At 42.4% G+C, this 19,554-nt stretch overlaps 1 protein-coding gene across 3 annotated transcripts in view; it reads left to right on the forward strand.

Moving 5' to 3' along the window:
* Sox102F (transcription factor Sox102F) overlaps positions 1-19,554 on the forward strand; it is a 282,412-nt gene that overhangs the window by 206,225 nt on the left and 56,633 nt on the right. Inside the window, exon 1 of one of the 3 annotated variants that reach the window (XM_018037149.2) lies at positions 7,042-7,900. The exons of the other annotated variants lie outside the window; for them this stretch is intronic. Within the exon in view, the coding sequence (XP_017892638.1) occupies positions 7,884-7,900 (17 nt within the window). The 5' untranslated portion in view covers positions 7,042-7,883. Of the gene's footprint in view, positions 1-7,041; positions 7,901-19,554 lie in introns of those variants that run through there. 3 annotated transcript variants of the gene reach the window in all.

Below are 19,554 nucleotides of genomic sequence, written 5' to 3' on the forward strand. Positions count from 1 at the left end.
TTTTGGCATTGTCGCGCAGATGCCGGTGAACGAGAAAAAGTGAACGAAATTCTGAACACCCTGGATGCGACTTAATAAGACAAAAAAAGCAATATTCTATTTTATTCTTTATGTAATTTATCATTAAATTAGTGCAATGATCATTTGATTTTAAGAAATTTACTATTTAAGCGAAATGTTGTCAATTCTTTCTCCTTTTCAAAACGCTATGCGTCGACGTGTTAGTCCAGCAACAATGCGAACATGCTGCATCACCGCGCCGATCCTCCGGCTTCCCGTTATTCACGCGTCGCGCGTCGCGATGCACGCCCACGCGTGCCTTCATGCATATGCGCAAGGTAAGGCAAGGTAGCGCGTGCACTCACCTATTATGGCCACGCGGTGCGCTTCGATTTCAAGCAGAGAGCTCGGACACCTGTCACGGAGTGCGCGCGAGCGGTCGCGCTTTCTATTTATACGGCCGCGTTTAACGGTGCACGTTCGTTGATCATAGCGAAGATCCGCGAGTCGGACTGAGCGGGGATAGACTCGCGTGCGACCGAGCGAGCGGCCACGCGCCCTTCTTTTATGCAAAACTACAAAAATATATTATTTTTGCATTATTGAATCAAATTCCTCCCATTTTTATATTGTTCGAATATTCTGCATTGAATGACAACTACATTCAGTTTTCTTATAAATGAGTAAAATCGACAATCTCTTAAGAAGCGTTGCCAGTAATTTCTGTATCTGCCGATTTTACTGTCTATCTCCCATTCTTAGACAAGATATATCGTGTCTCAGTATCGTGTCACATCGATTACCTGACAGAGGAAGACATCTTTGTAATTAAGAAGAAAGTTCAGATAGGTTTGAAATTGAGCACACGCCAGGGATACGGACATGTATGTTCAATGAATCGATTTACCTTATCTATCAGTGGTTACTATCGGTACCAAAAAGGAAAAATACACGTTACATTGATTAATATTAAATCACCCAAGGGTAATTTCAGCTTTGAAAAAGACAAATTACGCATTCAGGCGATGAATGAGTTATCCTTGTAAAAAGTCTTTCAAGCACGAAGCCGGTGGATGTACGAGCACAGAGAGGATGGAGACAACCACGATGAAACGATAGAGGACCAAAGAAAAGCGTCCGACAAAGGTTACTATTTATAATCAACGAGCCTCGCATCACCGGAGGGGCCAGGCGGGGGTGATGCGCGCTCGCGAAGTGGAAGAGCCAGCCGGAAGAAAAAGAAACGAAGGAGCCAAATAGAAAGGAAAATTCGGAACGATCCGTAGAGAAGCAGCTGGTCACGCGCAGCAACAGCGATATATTAGCACTAAACCTACCGTGCACGATCCAAATAACCCTTAAATTCTTCTATAAAAAATGAAAAATAAACGAAAATTGTTTTGTCATATTGTTAGAGTTGTAATTAATGAGCTGGTACCTAACTGAAGTACCAGCGTCCACAGTAAATTGCACTCAAATCTAAAAAATATAAAGATAGCACATATATTAGTATACAAAAACAATAGGATTTATGTTAACAATGGGAGCAATGAGGCAGCAGGAACAAAGAAAAAATAAGAATGATTCTATCTGGGCGAGCACCGTAGCTACGTCCTCTTTTACCCCTTTGCTCTCTCGGTTCCTGTTCTAAATTCGTCGCCGGTCTCGTTGCAACCGTTTGGCTCGGCAGTTCCTCCGTTCTCTGTCGCTCGCAAAGATTCTCCGAACGTGTCTCCATCTCTGTCTCGACAGTCGGCGACTCTCATTCATAAGCACGAAAGACTCTAGAGTTAGAGCATCGGGAGAGAATCCGCGCGAAGGGACGCGAGTGGACGAACGAGCAACGAGACAGTCGGTGCGAACGCGAAAGAGACCGCCGGAAACGCTAGGTCACAAGCAACGTTCATTCACAAGCGGCCACGACTGCCGGCTGCCCGTCATCTTGGTCCTCTTCCTCTTCTCCTTCTTCTTCTTCTTCGTCGTCTTCTTCTCCTCCTTATCTTCATCCTCCTTCTTCTGCTTCTTGTATGCATTCTAACACAACAGTTGCATCCTCTTCGCCGTTGTCGTGCTCGTCGTCGTCGACGTCCGGAGCAAAACGTCCCGACGCCACCGCCACCGCATCGTCGTCGTGCATAAATCTCTTCCTCTCTGTCTCTCGGCTTCACGTCCTTTATTGCTTTTACACCCACTACGGAGGACGGGTGCGTGCAACCAAAGAGGAGGATGCGCGAGAGCGATACACGTACAACACTCATTGTTCTTGTCTGTTCCCGCGCCGGGACCGGAATAGAATGGTATCCCGCGCAAGTTAATATGGTGCAACGTATAACGATGGCCCGTCTCCTCCTCCACGGTGAAACGAATCGTCGTGTACGGGCGGACGTTTAAAATCTACCCGCGCGCTATGCAGTCTAAACACAAAACGATGGACGACGGCTTTTATTCCGACCTCGTCGGGGAAATTTAGCTCGCGGTTTCCGCTACGCGAGGACACAGCGTGACACATTCGCCAATTTATTGCGACGATAATCTCCTCTCAAGGAACTGTCTTTATAGCCGTGAAGAATTAAGCAGACCATGTCGAAAAGTAAATCTCAATGTCTGATCATTAGTTACCCATTCTACTACGGCAGTGACCTATAGTATAGAACGCAGTTCGAATGGAATTCTGTTCACGATCTTTAATTGTCCTCATTATGTTTCATTGTATAAGGAACAAAGCAGATATAATATTCTAAGGAAATTGCATATTACAAATGCGTAATGGGGAACAAATGCGTATCATAAAACAGTTGTCGTGATAATTAAGTACCTAACTGCACAGTAAACGGCCGATATTGCGGTACGGGAATAGCAAAGCCTCTACTTAGTAAGTGGAACAGGAAACGGATGAGTCTTCCCAACATCCGGTGCAGTTTTCCAAGAAATTTATATTTTCCGCGACGAGGAACAGCGAGGAACAATTAAATGTGCATATCTACAAATGGGACTGAACTCGTTCCGTGAGCATTGAGTAGAGATAGTCCACGATTTCACGCGTTATGCGTGAGGCGGTGCCCGCGATAATCAACAATTTTAATATTTAATTAAACCGTTACTTCATTCTCGGCTATAAGGTCCTCAATCTGTTCTCCTTCATTCTTTCGTATAAGCGAAATTAATTTTAATGTTGCAGAAAGGCAAAACATTTTTGTGGATTTTTCAAAATTCATATTGAAACGTATTTTTACGTATTTCTCAATATGTTTCAAGTTTTCGTTCACGAAGGGTACCCATAAAAATACCTAAATATCAGTTTCAGCAGTTCTCGATCGTCCACTAAGGGGGTGAAAAAATGTAAAATATATATTTACAAAATCCTCAATATCTTTCAAGTTCCATGACTTACCATCCTGGTTTTTGTACAAATATTTCAATATTTCTACTTTATACATTTTTTTAATTCAACAAACGATGCTTCCTTCTAACATTTACGCGTCACGAATGGACTAATTTGGCAAGATGAGCAACAACTAAATTACCATCATCGTTTAACATTTATTAAGCTACAACTCCAGTCCTTCCACTGCTAGCTTCTCGGAGCAGCGGTTCCATTCTCGGCGCTGTGAAAATGCAAATACTACCACACACGGTGATCGACTCTTCTCTTTTTCCTCTCTTCCCGTTCGTGTATACACGCGTCTCGAGTGCGGCAGCGTTTCTGCGTTTTGAATCGGTGAAATAATCTTCGCAAAACGTTCGAGGACCGCATTTTGGGCAGACTGGTGCACGCTGCGGCGGCAGACCAAGGAAAAGCGCATCGCAGCGTTTTGTGGCCATCGATAAAAGGGGAGCATCCCGAAGTGGACAGACCTTGTACGTGCACACGCTCGCGTACGAGTACGTATAGATGCAGACTCGTGGGTATCGAGCACGCGCGCGTGTGCGTGCCCGTTCTGTTTAGCGCGGCCGGTGGGGATGGTAAGGGGCGCAAGTCAAGGGTGCATTGGTGCGGAGGACGAGCAGCAGCCAAGAGTAGAGAGGGGGATAGGTTTTGCGGAGGACATGAAAGGGATGCGCGCCGACGCCATTCTCGTCCATTCCTCTCGCCGCGGTAGGAACAGCGAGGGTGGCACGGGAGTGCGCCTGCCACGGCCTTCACGTAGGAACCGACGGCACACAACCGCTTTTCCTGTGTATCCGATATCGCGCGATGGAGACGAGACAGGATATTCTATCTGACGCGACGAAGGCAAATACAACATCGGGGGGATCGAACGCGGCTCGGCTATAACCGAGTAGCCAGTGCCAAGGAACACTCGGTTGTTCGCCAGCCAGTTCTGACGCAGTCAGTTCTTTGAGGCGGCATGTACCGTCCCCGGGTTTGGCTTGCAAATCTCGAGGATAGATATGCGAAAATGTAAATTCTTATCATTTTGTGATTCTTCGGTACAGTCTCTGTGTATAATCTATTAAAATACAGTACATACACATTTAACTGCAGAATAATTTGACGAAAATTTAACTGAGTATTTATCACAGCATCTGATTCAATTAAAAGAAGTATAAAATATTCTCAACGATATAACTAAATAATTTCCTCATTATCGTTATATCTCTTCGGCAAACATGTTAAATACGACAGGCAGCAGATCTAGAAAGCCGAAGAGCTGCGAAGCGACGTACCTGCAGAGATTTCTACCTGATTGAGACGCAGGAGTCGACGCCAGTCGGAGGTAGAGAGGAAGCGATCCAGGGATGTGGGCGGACAACTCGGCGACAACAATAAGCATTGTGATTTGCGCGGGTGTGCCTCAGTTCCTATTGGTCGGCTTCCACCACCTCCACGGCTCCGTTATACAGCCGTCGGGGGTTGTACCGCGACCGCCGCCTCCGATCGAGACAATAGACAATGCGCAGCACCGCCGTCGCCGCACCTGATCCGACGGGATTCGAGCGCCACGCCGGCAGATTGCCGCGCCGGCTTCATCCATTTTCATTCGCCAATCAGAGAAATCGAGGGACACCTGATTTCTATTTGCAAATTATGGATTTGCGTCACATATATAAATATATGAGCACGAGAATTGACAGTTTTTCAGATTCATTTAGAGGAGAGAGGTGCAATTAATATTTCTCTTGTATCTTTGACAGCTATTACGTTAAACAGGTTTCATAAATTTTTACCCATGGTAAGTGCCATTTGATATAATTGCTGAACGATACGCGATGGGGCGAAGATGCAAGGGAATTTTATCATGATTTTCCATATGGGACGTCACTGTGACAAAAAAGAATTATTACGTGTATTTTTCCAAGGTTATTCCAAGGTCACTTCGTGTTTCTTAAATGGTACGCCATATTTTCGTTCTGATATTATGAAAGTACAGGAAGAAGGTTGTGAAAATGAACATAACTTTTAAAAAAGGCAAGAATAAATAATCTTGCCAGTGTGTTTCATATTTCATGCACAAAATGTCCACCTTTAGCATTATTATGCATTGCTGCAGCCTGTTGCGAAATGAGCGGTTGATCGCAAGTGTAATCGTTTCACTTCGTATTACGACACATGATAACAAAAGTCTCTCTACATTTTTGCCCTATCACGTATCATTATCGTTCAGCAGTTACATCGAGAGACACTTACCGTGGGACAGCCTGTACAATGACTTTTTCCTTCATTTTAAACTTTATGGTAATTATTTGTAAGATGTCCTCTTGAACTTTGGTGATTTTTAGTTTCCGAGATATTCGCGAAAAACTATTACTATATTAAATGGCCCAATTTCTGTTCACAATTTCTACTCAATGACTTAAAATTATATGTGAAATTATAGGAAAGTAGCCAGCGAGTAGAAATCGTGAACAGAAATTGGAATATTAACTACATTACTTCCACAGAATTCTGCGTATATCTATTCTTCCAATTAGGATGTAATCATCTTTTATCTACTCTAAATCCTCGCACAGAAACCGGAACCAATACGGTAGAAATGAAGTTTTTAAAACAGAAAATAAGCCTATTCAGGGTCCTGGTGAGTTCGGCACGCGTTACGCTTGTCAACGTTGGCCGTCCTCGCGTGCCACACGTCGCTCGATCTCCCCACTTACCCCCTTCGTTCCCCGTATAAGTTGGGATCGACACCCCAGACGGTCTGGAGAGAAAAGAAGAAAAAAAAGAATTTGAGTCTGAAACAACATACAATGAATTGCCCATCTACCGTGCTACTACCACAGCAAGACTCCTGAAACCACGGTTCGTGTCCTCGAAAGGAACCAACGGGAAGACGGACGGGGGGTGGTGGGATCTCGTTACGCGACCTACGGAAGGACAACCAGTTGGAGGGGACGAGGGATGGAAAAAAGGATATCGGGCGGGCGTGCACAGGTGAACAGAGATGCTCGGCGAAGCACGACGACAACGGGTGGTGGCGCGAAACGAAGACCACGACACAACTACGGGACATGTATACACGTCAGAGGAGCCGAAGCGGAGACGAAGGCGTAGACGAGGACGAGGACGAGTACGAGGACGCGGACGAGGACGATGCTAACGGGTCGCGGTTCAGTGGTGGTGGCTTTGATAGTGTCGGGCTGAGCCGCCGCGCGTATGCGTGGGTGTCGGAGGAGGAAGGCGGATCGTACGCCCGAAAAGGGGCGTGGTGACCAGGAAAACCCACCACCGACGTGAACTCGATCACCGTCGAGAGAACGAGACGTGAAACGAACGATCGTTAGAGCGACGAAGAAGGGAAACGAGCCGCTGGAGCAGGAACGAGTTAACGGGCATTCAACGAGACGGACTGAGACAACGGCGCGTACGCGTCGCGAAGCGAGGAGCGTATAGTAGCACGAATCCCGAGGAGGAAGGGGAAATCATGACGGAGTGCGAGAAGAAGGGAACGAGGCGAGTAACAAAAGCAAAAGACGAACAGCGCGAGAACAGTAGCGGGGAGCGTGAGTGGCGCAGCGCGGGCGCCGAAGCGGCGCGGAGTGGCGCGGCGCGCCGCGCCGGCCACCGCCGCCAGGCAGCGCCTCCGAATCTCATCCCGTTCGGACCTCGGGGGCTTCAGTCAGTCAGCCGACGCTCCCGAGACGCGGTGATTATTCCTATTGTATGCCTGCTGCTCGAGGGGGGGTTCTTCTTCTTCCACCACTGACTCTTTCGTTCCGTTTCTTCCTCTCTCGCTCTCTCGCTCGCTCGGCTACCGATCGCGAGCTTCCCGCGGCCTACTGCTCGCTACTGGTCACCGTCGTCCTCGTCAACGCGCTCCAGTGCGGTGCGTTCTCGCGCGGTTCCAACCGTGGTTACGCGATAACAGTGTCGGTGAAAACGGGGCGCCGGTGTCGATCGTACAATTCTAAATTCGTCCCGATCCGCGTGAAACCATTGTCGCAGCTTCCTCTGATGATCCCTTCGCAGGAGATCGGGGCCACGCGCGGATCAACTGGATCTCCTCTCGTGCGTGCGTAGATGCGCGCGCGCGCGCGCTACCTCGGCTACATCGATCTTCCCCGTTCTTCCTGTGAGTGAGGAATAGATCACGTCGCAACGGAACCATGACGTAATTGGTGTGCGGGACCAGCCGGTGGCGAATACGATCCACATGAAGTTTCAAGTTCCGCGATCCACGCGAATTCATTCTGCGAGTGAATTACCATTCGGATATTTTCCTGCCGCTCTTGCTACCCGGTTTGAGTGCTCCGTTCAAGTCTGATCAGTCGACTCGCGGCGAACCGGCGACGACGTTCGTCCCTGAAGCCTCGGATAGTTGGTTCAAGTGCCGGTTCTGTGCGGGGGTGTAATAGTATATATTTTTTAATTACGTGACAAGTGCCACGAAGACGACGTCGAAGGTAGTACGCGGTAGTCGAGTCTACCAGCACGCGAGCAAGATGATATGAGCACGCTTGGCAGGTGAGTGAGACGCACGAGCACGTGACCGCGTTGGGAGAACGATACCGGTAGACCGGCGTCGTACGTGCGATCCCTTTTATCGTCGACTGCATTCATTTCGCCTCGAAGCAATTTTAAATGCTGCGATACACGAAATCTAATACGTACTTATAATTCTCTGCATTCTGTTACTCGAATTTTCATATTGATACACAGTGCGTAAACCATGAGTTTTGGTGCACGATTTCGGGATGAAAACATCGCCGTTATGTTACTCGTAGAGAGCACGCCGGTTAGCGTAATCTGTGCAACACGCGAACGATAACGTCAGCGCTGTGCGCGCGTGTATGCGTGATCTACGTGTGTTCCGCTGCCGCCAGACAGCCGTGTGCACACGCAGGGCCATGTGTTCCCGACGAAGGAGAAGGAGATCGGCAGAGAGAGTGACAGATCGAATGGGAAAGAGGGAGGAGGAACGGGAAACCGAAGAAGGGTGGCAGAGAAAGAAAGCAAGCATGCAACCAGCATCTGACCCAGTGACCCTCCCTTGTGCCTGTTTCCCTCGTTTCCCCTTCGTCGCTACCCTCTTCGACGAGTTTCCATTTACTACGGCCTCTTTCCTGGCTGTTTTCGTGCCCTGCGTGCTGCATTTCGACCCTCTTGACAATCCTAAAGGGATTCGTCCTTCCGGCTTGCCCAACTGCTTAACGCCTGTATTAGTCATAGTAGATTGACTGCGAGAATTCAAGTCCAGTTCAATCATATTTGTTACAAATTTAAATCATTCAGCACTTAATTCTGAATTTCATCTGTTAGTTATCATAAAAGGTATTTAACATGTAACTGTGGGCAGAATCATATCGGAGATGTAGAATTCAATTCAAAATGTTGCCAGTTCTATTCACCTAATTGCAAAATAAGGAGCTTATTTTGGGTCGCTATAGAGCTTGTCGTCCTTTGATTCAGGGTTGAGAATCGGTTTCTGGGAAACAGGATTGTCTGTCGCGTGGGACGTGACTGGACTAGATTATCCTGCATCCTGGGGGAGAATGATCTTTTTGTATGGCAGAACGAAGACTACAAAGTGGTTTTATCAGTGCGACGTATAGTGCAGTCGCGCGTAATTGAAAAGTGATGGATTTCTATGAAACAAATCACTCGTTTCTAATTATCGAGCAGTGGTTGATTTACAGAAAGATTCCTTTCGATTTTCAATTAGTGGTTCCAGTGCAGGTATATTTTGATACTCGAGATTGAAAGTAGCTTACAAACGTGAAGTATTCAAATTACTTCCGATGTCGAAGGCATCACATTGCATGAATGATACGTAGCTAAACTAGAATGAGGAAGACAGAAATAAGTTTCTTATCGCATCCTTACTTAATATTCGTATCGATATTTCTTTCTCAAAGTATTCAAGACAGTAGTTACATATCAGTCTTCTGTCTCAGATAGTTTGTAGATAGGACCAAGCATTAATTATTAGTTTGAATAGTAAATGACCAAATTCCCCTCACTGCCTTATGATTACATATAAAATGATAGAAAAAAAGCCAATGAGTAGAAATTGTCGCGTGAAGAAAAAGTGGGATCTTTACTATACTCTATTTAGTTCTCTAAATAGATAGCAAACCATGAGATAGACACGTAAACGTTGTCAACATTTCATCTATCTAAATATCTAAAAATTGCGCAAAGAATTAGGAGGCAGCAGCATGATCACGAAAAAAGTTCCGTGTCAGAGCGTCACGAAGTCAGTTAAGCTAATTACCGAAATAAAGCGAGGCTGCCAACATTAAGTACATTGTTTCGGGGAGCACAATGCCCGCGGTTGAGTTTAGAACGGACGAATTCTGCGAATCAGGCTGCAGATCTGTCAGACAGTAGCTAGCAACAATATCAGAATAGAAATTGCCGAAGAGTGTTCGTCGTCCGACATGCATACAACATAGAGAACCGCAGAGCAAGGAAGTTGCGACGTCCCCGACAACGGACCCCGAAATAGAGACTTGCGGAACGGGTTGCTAGACGATTCGCAAACGCACCGTGGAATTATCGCTTCTGTCGTTAACTCTTTGTGCTTCTCGAACAGCCGTGCAACAATAATCGCTATTCTGTGGCGAGATTTCCGTTATTAAACGGTAGCACCGTGAGTTAGACACGCCGAGAAAATTTACGTGATCAAATCGCGATACACAGAGGTAGAAAAACACAGGAGAGTCTTTTAAACGCTGGATAAACTTTAGAAGGTAACCAGTGAATGCTGGAAATTAAGTACGGAATAAACCTGCGACGCAATCAATCCGACATAAGTATTATAGTTTGAGCCAACATTAAATTAATGAAACATGTAAAATAAATTTCCACTTTTCATAATAAAAATGAAATAGTTCCAAGGTATTAATTTGGTAATTCTATCAGTTCTCACCGGAGAGAGTTAAATTCCTAGTCAAGAGAGAGCTAAATTCCGTTGCTTCGAGCATTCGTTAACACTAAGTCTCGCTCTGCTGCTTAATTCTATCGATCACATTGGAACGTCTTATTAATGAATTACCCTGGTTTCTGTGCTAACAATAAACTCCGCTAACCTGTTCAAGATATAGTCAATAGGGTTCGCGTTCCTGAATGTACTCCACGATTCACGCCAAAAATACCGGATAAGGTCTTGAGTAGTGCGATAATTAAGAGCGAACGCATGGCGCCGAGTCCAACTGCATTGTGTGCGTTGCGTAATTGGGTAGATCAATCTTTCGTAAGCCAAAGTTAGCGCTTTAATTTTGTTAGAGTACCCATTAGATACAGTCTTCTCATAGGGAGTAAATTATTAGAAAGTGAAATTAATTCAATAAATATTATAGGAAGCCTTATTTCCCTGATTCTGTAAAATAATATGCTTTCAGGTTTTATTTTCTTCTTTCAACTACTCATTGTATTCCACGACGTCCGATTTTATCTTTTACAAAAGGCTCGCAAGGTATTGATTTATTAATAGGTTGAAAGCTTTTGTGTTAGACGTTTGAACAGACTCGGATAAATGATTTCTGAATTGGGTCAATATTTTACTTCCTGTTGTGTCCATTAAATCAGTCGGCGAGAATTGGAACTAAGACATGTAGATAATAAAACGAAATCTTAAATGAAAGATCGAGATTCTTTTTATGGTTCGATCGTAAAGCTGATTCAAACGTGCAAGGGTACTGCGCGACGCATATTTATTTGGCCTCTGTATTTGTTGTAACCGCAAAAACTGAATGGACAACGGAAAATAAAAGAAACAATGCGGAAAAGCTCAGAAAGAATGGAGGAATATGGTTCTTTACGTAACGCCCGTTTCTGCATTTTTTTCCGCGTCGTTTAGCGGTGTAAAAAGGCGGGGAAAAAACGCAAATGGAAGAGATCAAATGAATACACAGAGGCAGACTTTGTTATCGAAACGTTTCTATATTTCCATCCATATTCATCGACAGGCTTTACATTTCTGCGATCTGTCCGGCGCGCGCAGCACTCGTGCCCGGTAATAAATGCCCACGTTGCATGGATTGTCGAAGTCCAACCCAGGTTCTCCTCTCTCGCTGTATATTGTGCACCTCCTGATCAATAACCAGAAACGAGATACTACTATCTGTGTGTAGAACAGCAGATAAACGAGTCACCGAACCGATGAATATGTAATTTGGTGGCAACAAACGTAAAGCCAGAAACCTTTTAATTGATCGCGCAGCGTCATAACGTTGATGGTCGTGTCGTTTCGATTTCGGAGCGCGTATACGTATGTACTTGCGACGAAACTTCGTAATAAGATTATCGTCATTTCATGCCGATCTCCCGGCTCTTTCGACGCAAAAATACCCGTTATTATCGTTTTATTTCAAAATATCGCGTGCGAACTCCTTGATAATGCTTTATAAAAGGTGTAACCTAATCGTTCCGGACAATTACATAGTATTATACTGGCATTATTTAACGTTTCTCTTAGATAATATTGCACGAATTAAATAAGTCATGCTAAAGCTTTTAAAAAAAAATTGTAGTTCTAAGGAGGTGAAGTGGGAGGTGTCAATTCTTTTTAATTTTCGGATAAACTTTGCTACCATTATACGCAAGTTACGACATAAAGACAAATAAGGAATTTAGAATATCTAGATACAAATTAACTAACACAGTCTGTCCTTCATTATTAAATTTATTATATCGTAAGTATCAGTGTGCGATTTAGAAATGTAGCAGATATTAGCAGATAACATATAGCAATTAAAAAAAATTCCATGATGAGTGTTGAAAATATATATATTTGGAAAGAAATTCCAGAATCAAGAGGAATAATGTGAAGTCTGAAGATAAAGTTGGTTATATCTGTTGAACAATGTTATGCAACAAAATTTCTTCCATCGACATGTTACTTATTACGGATAATACATGTGAAATCATTTCATAAATTAAAATAATGAATCTCATTTTGCAGATAAATGTATAGCTACATATGTAAATATGTATGTATGAATCATGACGAATCTTAATATCTTCGAATTTCAATGTACTCAATTCTCTAATATGAAGCTTATCGAAATTACAAGACATTATCGATGCATTAACGATTTTCGTTCCAATGAATTCATCTGGGGAGATCAAGATTTAGGAAAAACTATAAAAAGATTCATGACACGATTCAACGTGAAATACGCAGACAGTTTTATAATTACGAGCGACACCCGGTATATGCACTGTCTTAAATTCAGGAGACGTGTCACAGCTCGACAATGGATTTTGGTTGATTGCGTCACCGAAAGACGGGCAAAGCGTGCGAACTTGTTAAAACACGCAAGCGCGGTCCGATTCTGCGTGTATCGGTGAATGAATGGCGAAAAAGAGTGAGATAACGTGACCGAACCGTAGAATATTAGTTGAAAAGAACGCACCAATCATTGCATAACCACTATCTAACGCATAAATGATAGAGCACATACGTCCCGCGCGATGACAGTCACGAGAACGTGAAACAATTATTTCTTACCGAAAGAAAATTTATTACTTATTCCTTTGTCTTTCAATTATTAAATGCCAGTTAATAACTGTCAAATTATTATCTTAATTATCTGTTTAATTTCACCTCAGTAAATTAAAACTTTCTTTCAACCATGTACATAACTTATTTGGTAAAAATGGATAGATAAAGTCAATCTCTCCGAGTTCAATAATTTTTCGGATATGTTCAGCTCGCGATTCTGAACAAATATTAAAATTTTTATAGTTAATATCAATATCTTTTTATGAATATCTCAGAAATCATTATCGTCCGCAAATTCTGGTATAGATAAAGGTTGTTCAGAATCACTCCTCCAGTAACATATTAAGAAATTATTCATCAAATCGTAGAGATTGACTTATCTCCGTACATTTATCTATTATTTTCTTCAGAAAACTGATTTTAACATTTTATTAATAACTTTAAATACACATCTCGGTATCACAACAGGTCAATGAGTACATTCGGACCGTGCTATTACCAGAGATCTAAGGCATGCTGTATCACTACTTCACACCGATGAACTCCGTTCTATTTCTTTGTTAGGTCTAGCATACATATTGTCCCGGTCGTGCACAACGAGCGCGCCGATTATAGAGTAATCGGCCTCTTACCTCATTACCTTCGGAGAAAAGATCGTAAGATTTCTCGATGACAATCCCGCGCTCCCATGCACGATTGTCCCTCTACACAAGCATTATCAAAAGCGCGGATCAAAAGCATTGTAACACTGTCGTGCGATGATACATCGGCTTGACAACGGTCTGCTTCGATTCACTTACAGTGGGTCTCCTCTAACGACGTCACCTGCTTCACATTATTAATTGGTATAAATTGATGATTGCGTATTTGGAATTATGTATTTGCTCTCATTGTTAGCATTGAAAAATCTAGCAAGATTTACGCGAATGTTTAGGAAAAATTAAACATAGCAATATATTAATCTTGTACCGCTGTTATATAAAATACTATCAAATATAATATATCAAAGGAAGCTGGAAATTAATAATATTTATTTATATATAATTTAAGAGATTAAATTATACAATTTAAGCAGATGTTAAAAGAACAGTTTGAAAAGAATTTTAATACTTTTTTAATTTTAAACAATTTTGCGTGAGACTTACATAAACATATCGTAATAACAAAAACTTTTACCCGTTAACTGCTCACGACATTGCATCGGCGGATGATTGCAGACTAGAAATTCCCTTCCTCTTCTTTTTCCTTTTGAGGTCGTGGCAAAAAACGATCGTGGCGTATCTATCAATCTCACGGGAACGTAGTAATTGGAGCACAAACCGTTCCTCGCCTGTCTCGTTCCTCTTTGGAAGTTCGGCGTTGTTTTCGGAGCTAATTAGCCGCGCGACGAGACCTTTAACTGCCGACAGATACGCGTCAAAAGTAGTGGAACCGAAAGCTTTCCGACTTAAAAAATAAAAAAATTGTGAGATAAGGAAAGTAGTCGGTTTTACATGTGCTGATATTTGAAAATATTCCACATACAGGCTAAAATATGTAAGTAGCTACGATTAATGGAGGTGCGGAGAAGCAGTCTTTTCTAAACTGACTACATGCTGGCAATCTTATGATATTATTTCTACTGGAGCACAGACTACGAAGATTTGACTAATCTATGCAGCTATTAATAATTCCTCGTTCGAGAATATCTGTTTCATTTTAAAGGGACCAAATTATAATCTGCCGATACTCGAGTGTCATATTGCGCTGTCAGAGTACTCTATTGCTTTGGATTTATTGGCTTAATAAGTTTCGAAGCCTTTCCAACGAGATTGATTATTCATCCGCACGCGATGGAGTATCGCTTCGTCTAGAATCGATTTTCGTAACTAATAGAGAATGTAGTTAGGATATTTCTATTTTATACGATCGATCATATTCTACGAATACTTGCAATGTGATCCCGATATAAATTTCACTGTACATATGTAAGTACCCTTGCATTGCCACAACTCGATACTGACTTAAGGTATTTATTAAACGAACCGGCTCCAAAGCTTTCGCGCTGCTGATACAATTTCAGTAGTAACAGTCAATCATGAGACATTAGTCAACAATGTACGCTGAATGCATGAAAGTTTCTTAATACATGTATTTATCGTTTTCTTGTATGGTACCAGGACGCTGAAAATAATAAACGCACAGGATAAAATGATAAATTGCACGTAGTTAATACCTCTTTCTTAACGTATGATCATGTTGGTCAATTAAATGGCTAAGTGTCTCGGAGTTACGACACACTGGACTGGTTGTAATGCGAAACAACGGGTTAGGTTTAAAAATAAGCGAAATAATGTACTGCAGTAGGGAAAACAGATGTCACTTTTCAGCCAGCGGGGAATACGTAGTGACTACCGACTACCAAATGTGAGCGGTGAAAGCACCGTGTAAATATCATTTATCGCGGCCTGTTTTACCAAAAGACATCTAAGATGTAGCTTTTTTACTGTCGCAGCCCTCCCCTCGTGAACAAATCATTCGTAGACCTCAGGTTTAAAGATTTCTGCTTAACTGCATTATTAGTACATATACGAAGGATGGGCTGTCGATATCATGTATATATTTTTTTAACGATGAATAGAATAGCTTTTTTTTAAGCATTACAGGTTTGGAATTAATAAGAAAAAGAAAATTTCTCTTGCAACTCTGAAAAGAATGAGAAAAATACATCAAGAGGACATTTATGTCAAATACAGCTATTGCTTGAAAGGTTCATTGTAATTTAACGTAAGAAAGAAACAGGAAACTCCAGTCTTAATATGGTAAATTATAGTGGCTCCAAAAACCACTGTCTCCATCTAAATTCTTGGCAAGGACAAGAGTACTTAAGCCAAGAGATCCTTGAGGGCTCCTAAGTAAAATAGAGGGCCTTTTGTAACCCCGTACCACACAGTCTATTCGATTGGTCTCTTTAGAGGCAACTATTTATTATGAAAATCCTTGTCAAAAATAAAAGCCTTCCCTCCAATTATTCTTTAATTCGGAAACAAATCTATTTCGAGTTATCTTCCTCAACAAGTACACGCAACAGATATGAATACCAATATCATCATACTTTCAGTTTTTAGATCAGTTACGTGTTCTTCGACCAGTATCCAAATATATACCCACTGTGAAAAGATAAAAAGACGCGTTCTTTGATTCGAGTACCTAGCACACGCATGTGGCCTTTTGGCGGCCGCGACGGATTTTCGTTCTTCTCTGCCCTTCTCTCTGGCTCTGTACGCGTGTGTGCGCGACGCCCAAAAAGACGGGGGCGGCTGAACCCGGAGAACACTAACGCGTTCCAGATGCTGCTCGCTTTGTTCCCATCGATCCTCTCCTTCTCGCAGTGCTTAAAATTTTCCTCCCCGTTGCCCCTTGTCGTTCCACCAACAGCCATCGGTACCGACATCCTCCTCTGCGGCCTGCATGTGGCATCGTTTCACGTTAAGTATTTCCGTTCGATTGTTTTTGTATATTTACGCTCGAGAGGCATGCACTGCGCGGTCTTCGCCTCGCGGCGTAACCTAATTCAATTTTTGAATCATTGCTAGCGTACCTAATAAGTTCGCCCACGCCATACATACGTGTTTGTTTGACCTTTAAGCGCACGACTTTTGACATATGTAATAGTTAGGTGATCGTTGGAAATATAGATTTCGGAATATCAGAGAAAATAGAACATTTCTTAGCTAATTTTTCGTTAGAAATGTATTTGTTACCAAAAATTACATACTTAAGGATTACAATCATGCTGCTGGTTGGTGCGCGTTTGGGGCATGGAAAGGCCATGCAAAGCAGGACGAAGCAGAGGACCGAGCCAAGATTCGAGGCAACTTGACACTGAACACATGGCCCCACTTCTTGAACACACTGGATCAGAAGACTCTCTGTCTCTTCTTGTTTTCGCCCTTCACGCCACGCCACGCTGTGCCGCATCGTCGGTTTCCGTGACTTTTGTTGAATTCTACGCCGTTTCTTCTCTCTTCGACCGATTCCTTCGTGCTCCCGCATATCGATGCCTCCGCGCAGCTTGCTAGATTAATATCAAAGAGAAAGAATTCAGAGTTTGTAAGCATCGTTCTTATTAACAATGGCATAGTTTTTCGAGTAAAATGGATGGATAAATCATTTTGAGAGTGAAGTAATATTGTAAGAAAATTAGAAGACACAAAGTTTTTTAGGGGAACGACTACACCCCATCGGTGCAGACCTTTTTAAGGGTAAACAGACCTGGGCCCAAAATGCCATAAACAATAGTTCAAGAGGCCATGCAGACGGTCCTAGGACTAACAATAGGGCGTTCTGCCAGACACTCTTTCTGTAGTCGTCTTACAATTGGCGACAACATCGAATAAAATTATTTTCTTGACATTTCGTTTATTAACGCCCACGTTACTATCTAATCCTCAGAATTTAATCTTACAATATGTGTAACATTGTCTAAAACCTATTTTGAATAGCCGCAGTTATTATTACATATTCCAATTGTTACGTAAGAAATTTCTCTTGTCTATTCACAAATCAGCGTTGCATTCGCTTGAATTGTTTTCGAAAGCAGAAACGCACACGGCAAAATTCGGGGAATAAGTACAATTCGCCTGTGCGAGGACGAGTCACTGGTTGCTTCTCAGTACGCGCACGATTGATTAATCACATCACTATCAACGGTTTGTTGCATTTTTCAATTCAGCAATATGAATGATATAAGACGTCATATTATGGATTCTGAAATTTATTAATGATCTGATATTTATCTTGAGCACGCAAACAAATTAATTAACACTTTGATGTAATAATGATTTCAATCTACATCTCGATTTAATTTCATTATGATTAAGCAGTCTCTTTAAGTATTGATGAAAAAACGCTTTAAACTTCGTTTATGGGTAACCAAATCACCCCACATTTAAACTAAAACTCGAGTTCATTTTTCGTTCCTCCTCGTTTTCGTATCGCAAATCGAGTTAACTCTGATCGACAGCAACGCAGGGAGAGTTCGATTTTGTTGGACGGTTTAATTAATAATTTCGTGTCTGTGAATGAATCGGTAACAGGCGTCGCGCCGTGCGCCGGCAGGCAAACAACGAGAATCGAATAGTACAGCGGTTACGCGTTTACAAATGTTCCACCAAATCGCGTGATAAGATCGCGTGTTCGTTTGCGTAGACGCGCTACTTGAATGCATGCGTTTCCAATGATGAAACCCGAGTTCAAAACGCTCCCGTATCGAACGTCGTAAAAACGATTTTTACGTAATACGAAGCGTACACAGGCCGCGTCGTACCGTGATGTTTCTTCTCCTCTGTTTCTCTCTTTCTTCGCGGATTTAATTGACGCCTTCGGAGCGCCGGTTATATAGCCGTTTATCGCCCGATCGTTATTCGCGTTTCGCTTAATTAGAGAGGAAACGAGCACATTGTTGTCGCTCTGATTATTCGAGAAACAATATCTTCCTTGAATGGGCAATGCATGTAGATTTCAATTAAAATACGTTTGTTTGTTGATCTTGGAATACGTATATTTAACAATTCATCTGTTTCGTACTGTGAACAACAACATTTTTATCACAGCTTTTAATGAATTATTATTTATTCAAAATGAAACAGGATTAAATAGAATTTCATTGTGAACTGTAAAAAAAATTTTTATACAATGCTGATACTTGTTTTATTTCTTATGACATAAGCTCGTTTGGCTCACGATCTCGTCTCATCAATACTTTTTTATCACTCGAGACGAAGTAAATTTTTCTTTAATAAGCTAAACCTGAAACTTAATTTAACAATAGCAGTACGCACGTGAACCCGAGGTTTTTTGCGCGTCCATCGAGGAAGCATGCAAACAAATGATTTTTTATTATCGAATCTAGAATAGATATGACTTTACTTAAAAATTCAATCATCCGATGTCTTCATTTAACCGACAATAGTTTTGTCTCAATAATTTTTATGATCGTCGGTCACCCACCTCCTTTATGGGAGAACGAACAAAGGGTATCCTTCATCTACAGATTGAAAGCAACTTCATTATCAACAAACCTTACGCATTCAAATCGCATTATCATCGATGCTTACACAATGCGCACTCCTAAACATCCGTGCATTGGCTATTACAATAACAAAAGTCTCGTTCGCTGATCGGCGTAACGAGGCAGGCGAACCGACTGACCACGAATATCGAGATACCGCTGCACAAAAGGCGCGGCTGGCATCCAAGGAGACACGACAATAATAGTTACCGTCCGAAACGTCCAAAGGAATACATCAACTGTCTCACCGACCAACTAAACAAAGAACCCCTTCAATCCATCCAAACGTCTACTCCTAAACCCGACAACTTTTCATAATCAGCCACCATACATTCTTGCGTCGTCGTTTTGTCTTTTTGTAACGCCAGTAGACGTATATGGCACAATGCCAATACCATATTTGTAGCACGTCTTTGTCCTGTGAAAGTCTACCTGAATTACATCTGTTACAAAATTTTCAATGTACACAAGTATAATCCTTATTCGCCTGTTTTAATGTATTTCGAAAGTAGTTCCGATTTCAAAGTCTCTTCTCATGATTCGAGCACGACGCAAACGATATATGAAAAAAATTTACATGGTTAGAGGTAGAGAGATTAGCAGCGGACCGCGCATGGA

Source organism: Ceratina calcarata, unplaced genomic scaffold, assembly GCF_001652005.2.
Source record: "Ceratina calcarata isolate Rehan_Ccalc_2016 unplaced genomic scaffold, ASM165200v1 scaffold107, whole genome shotgun sequence".
Taxonomy (NCBI): Eukaryota; Metazoa; Arthropoda; class Insecta; order Hymenoptera; family Apidae; genus Ceratina; species Ceratina calcarata.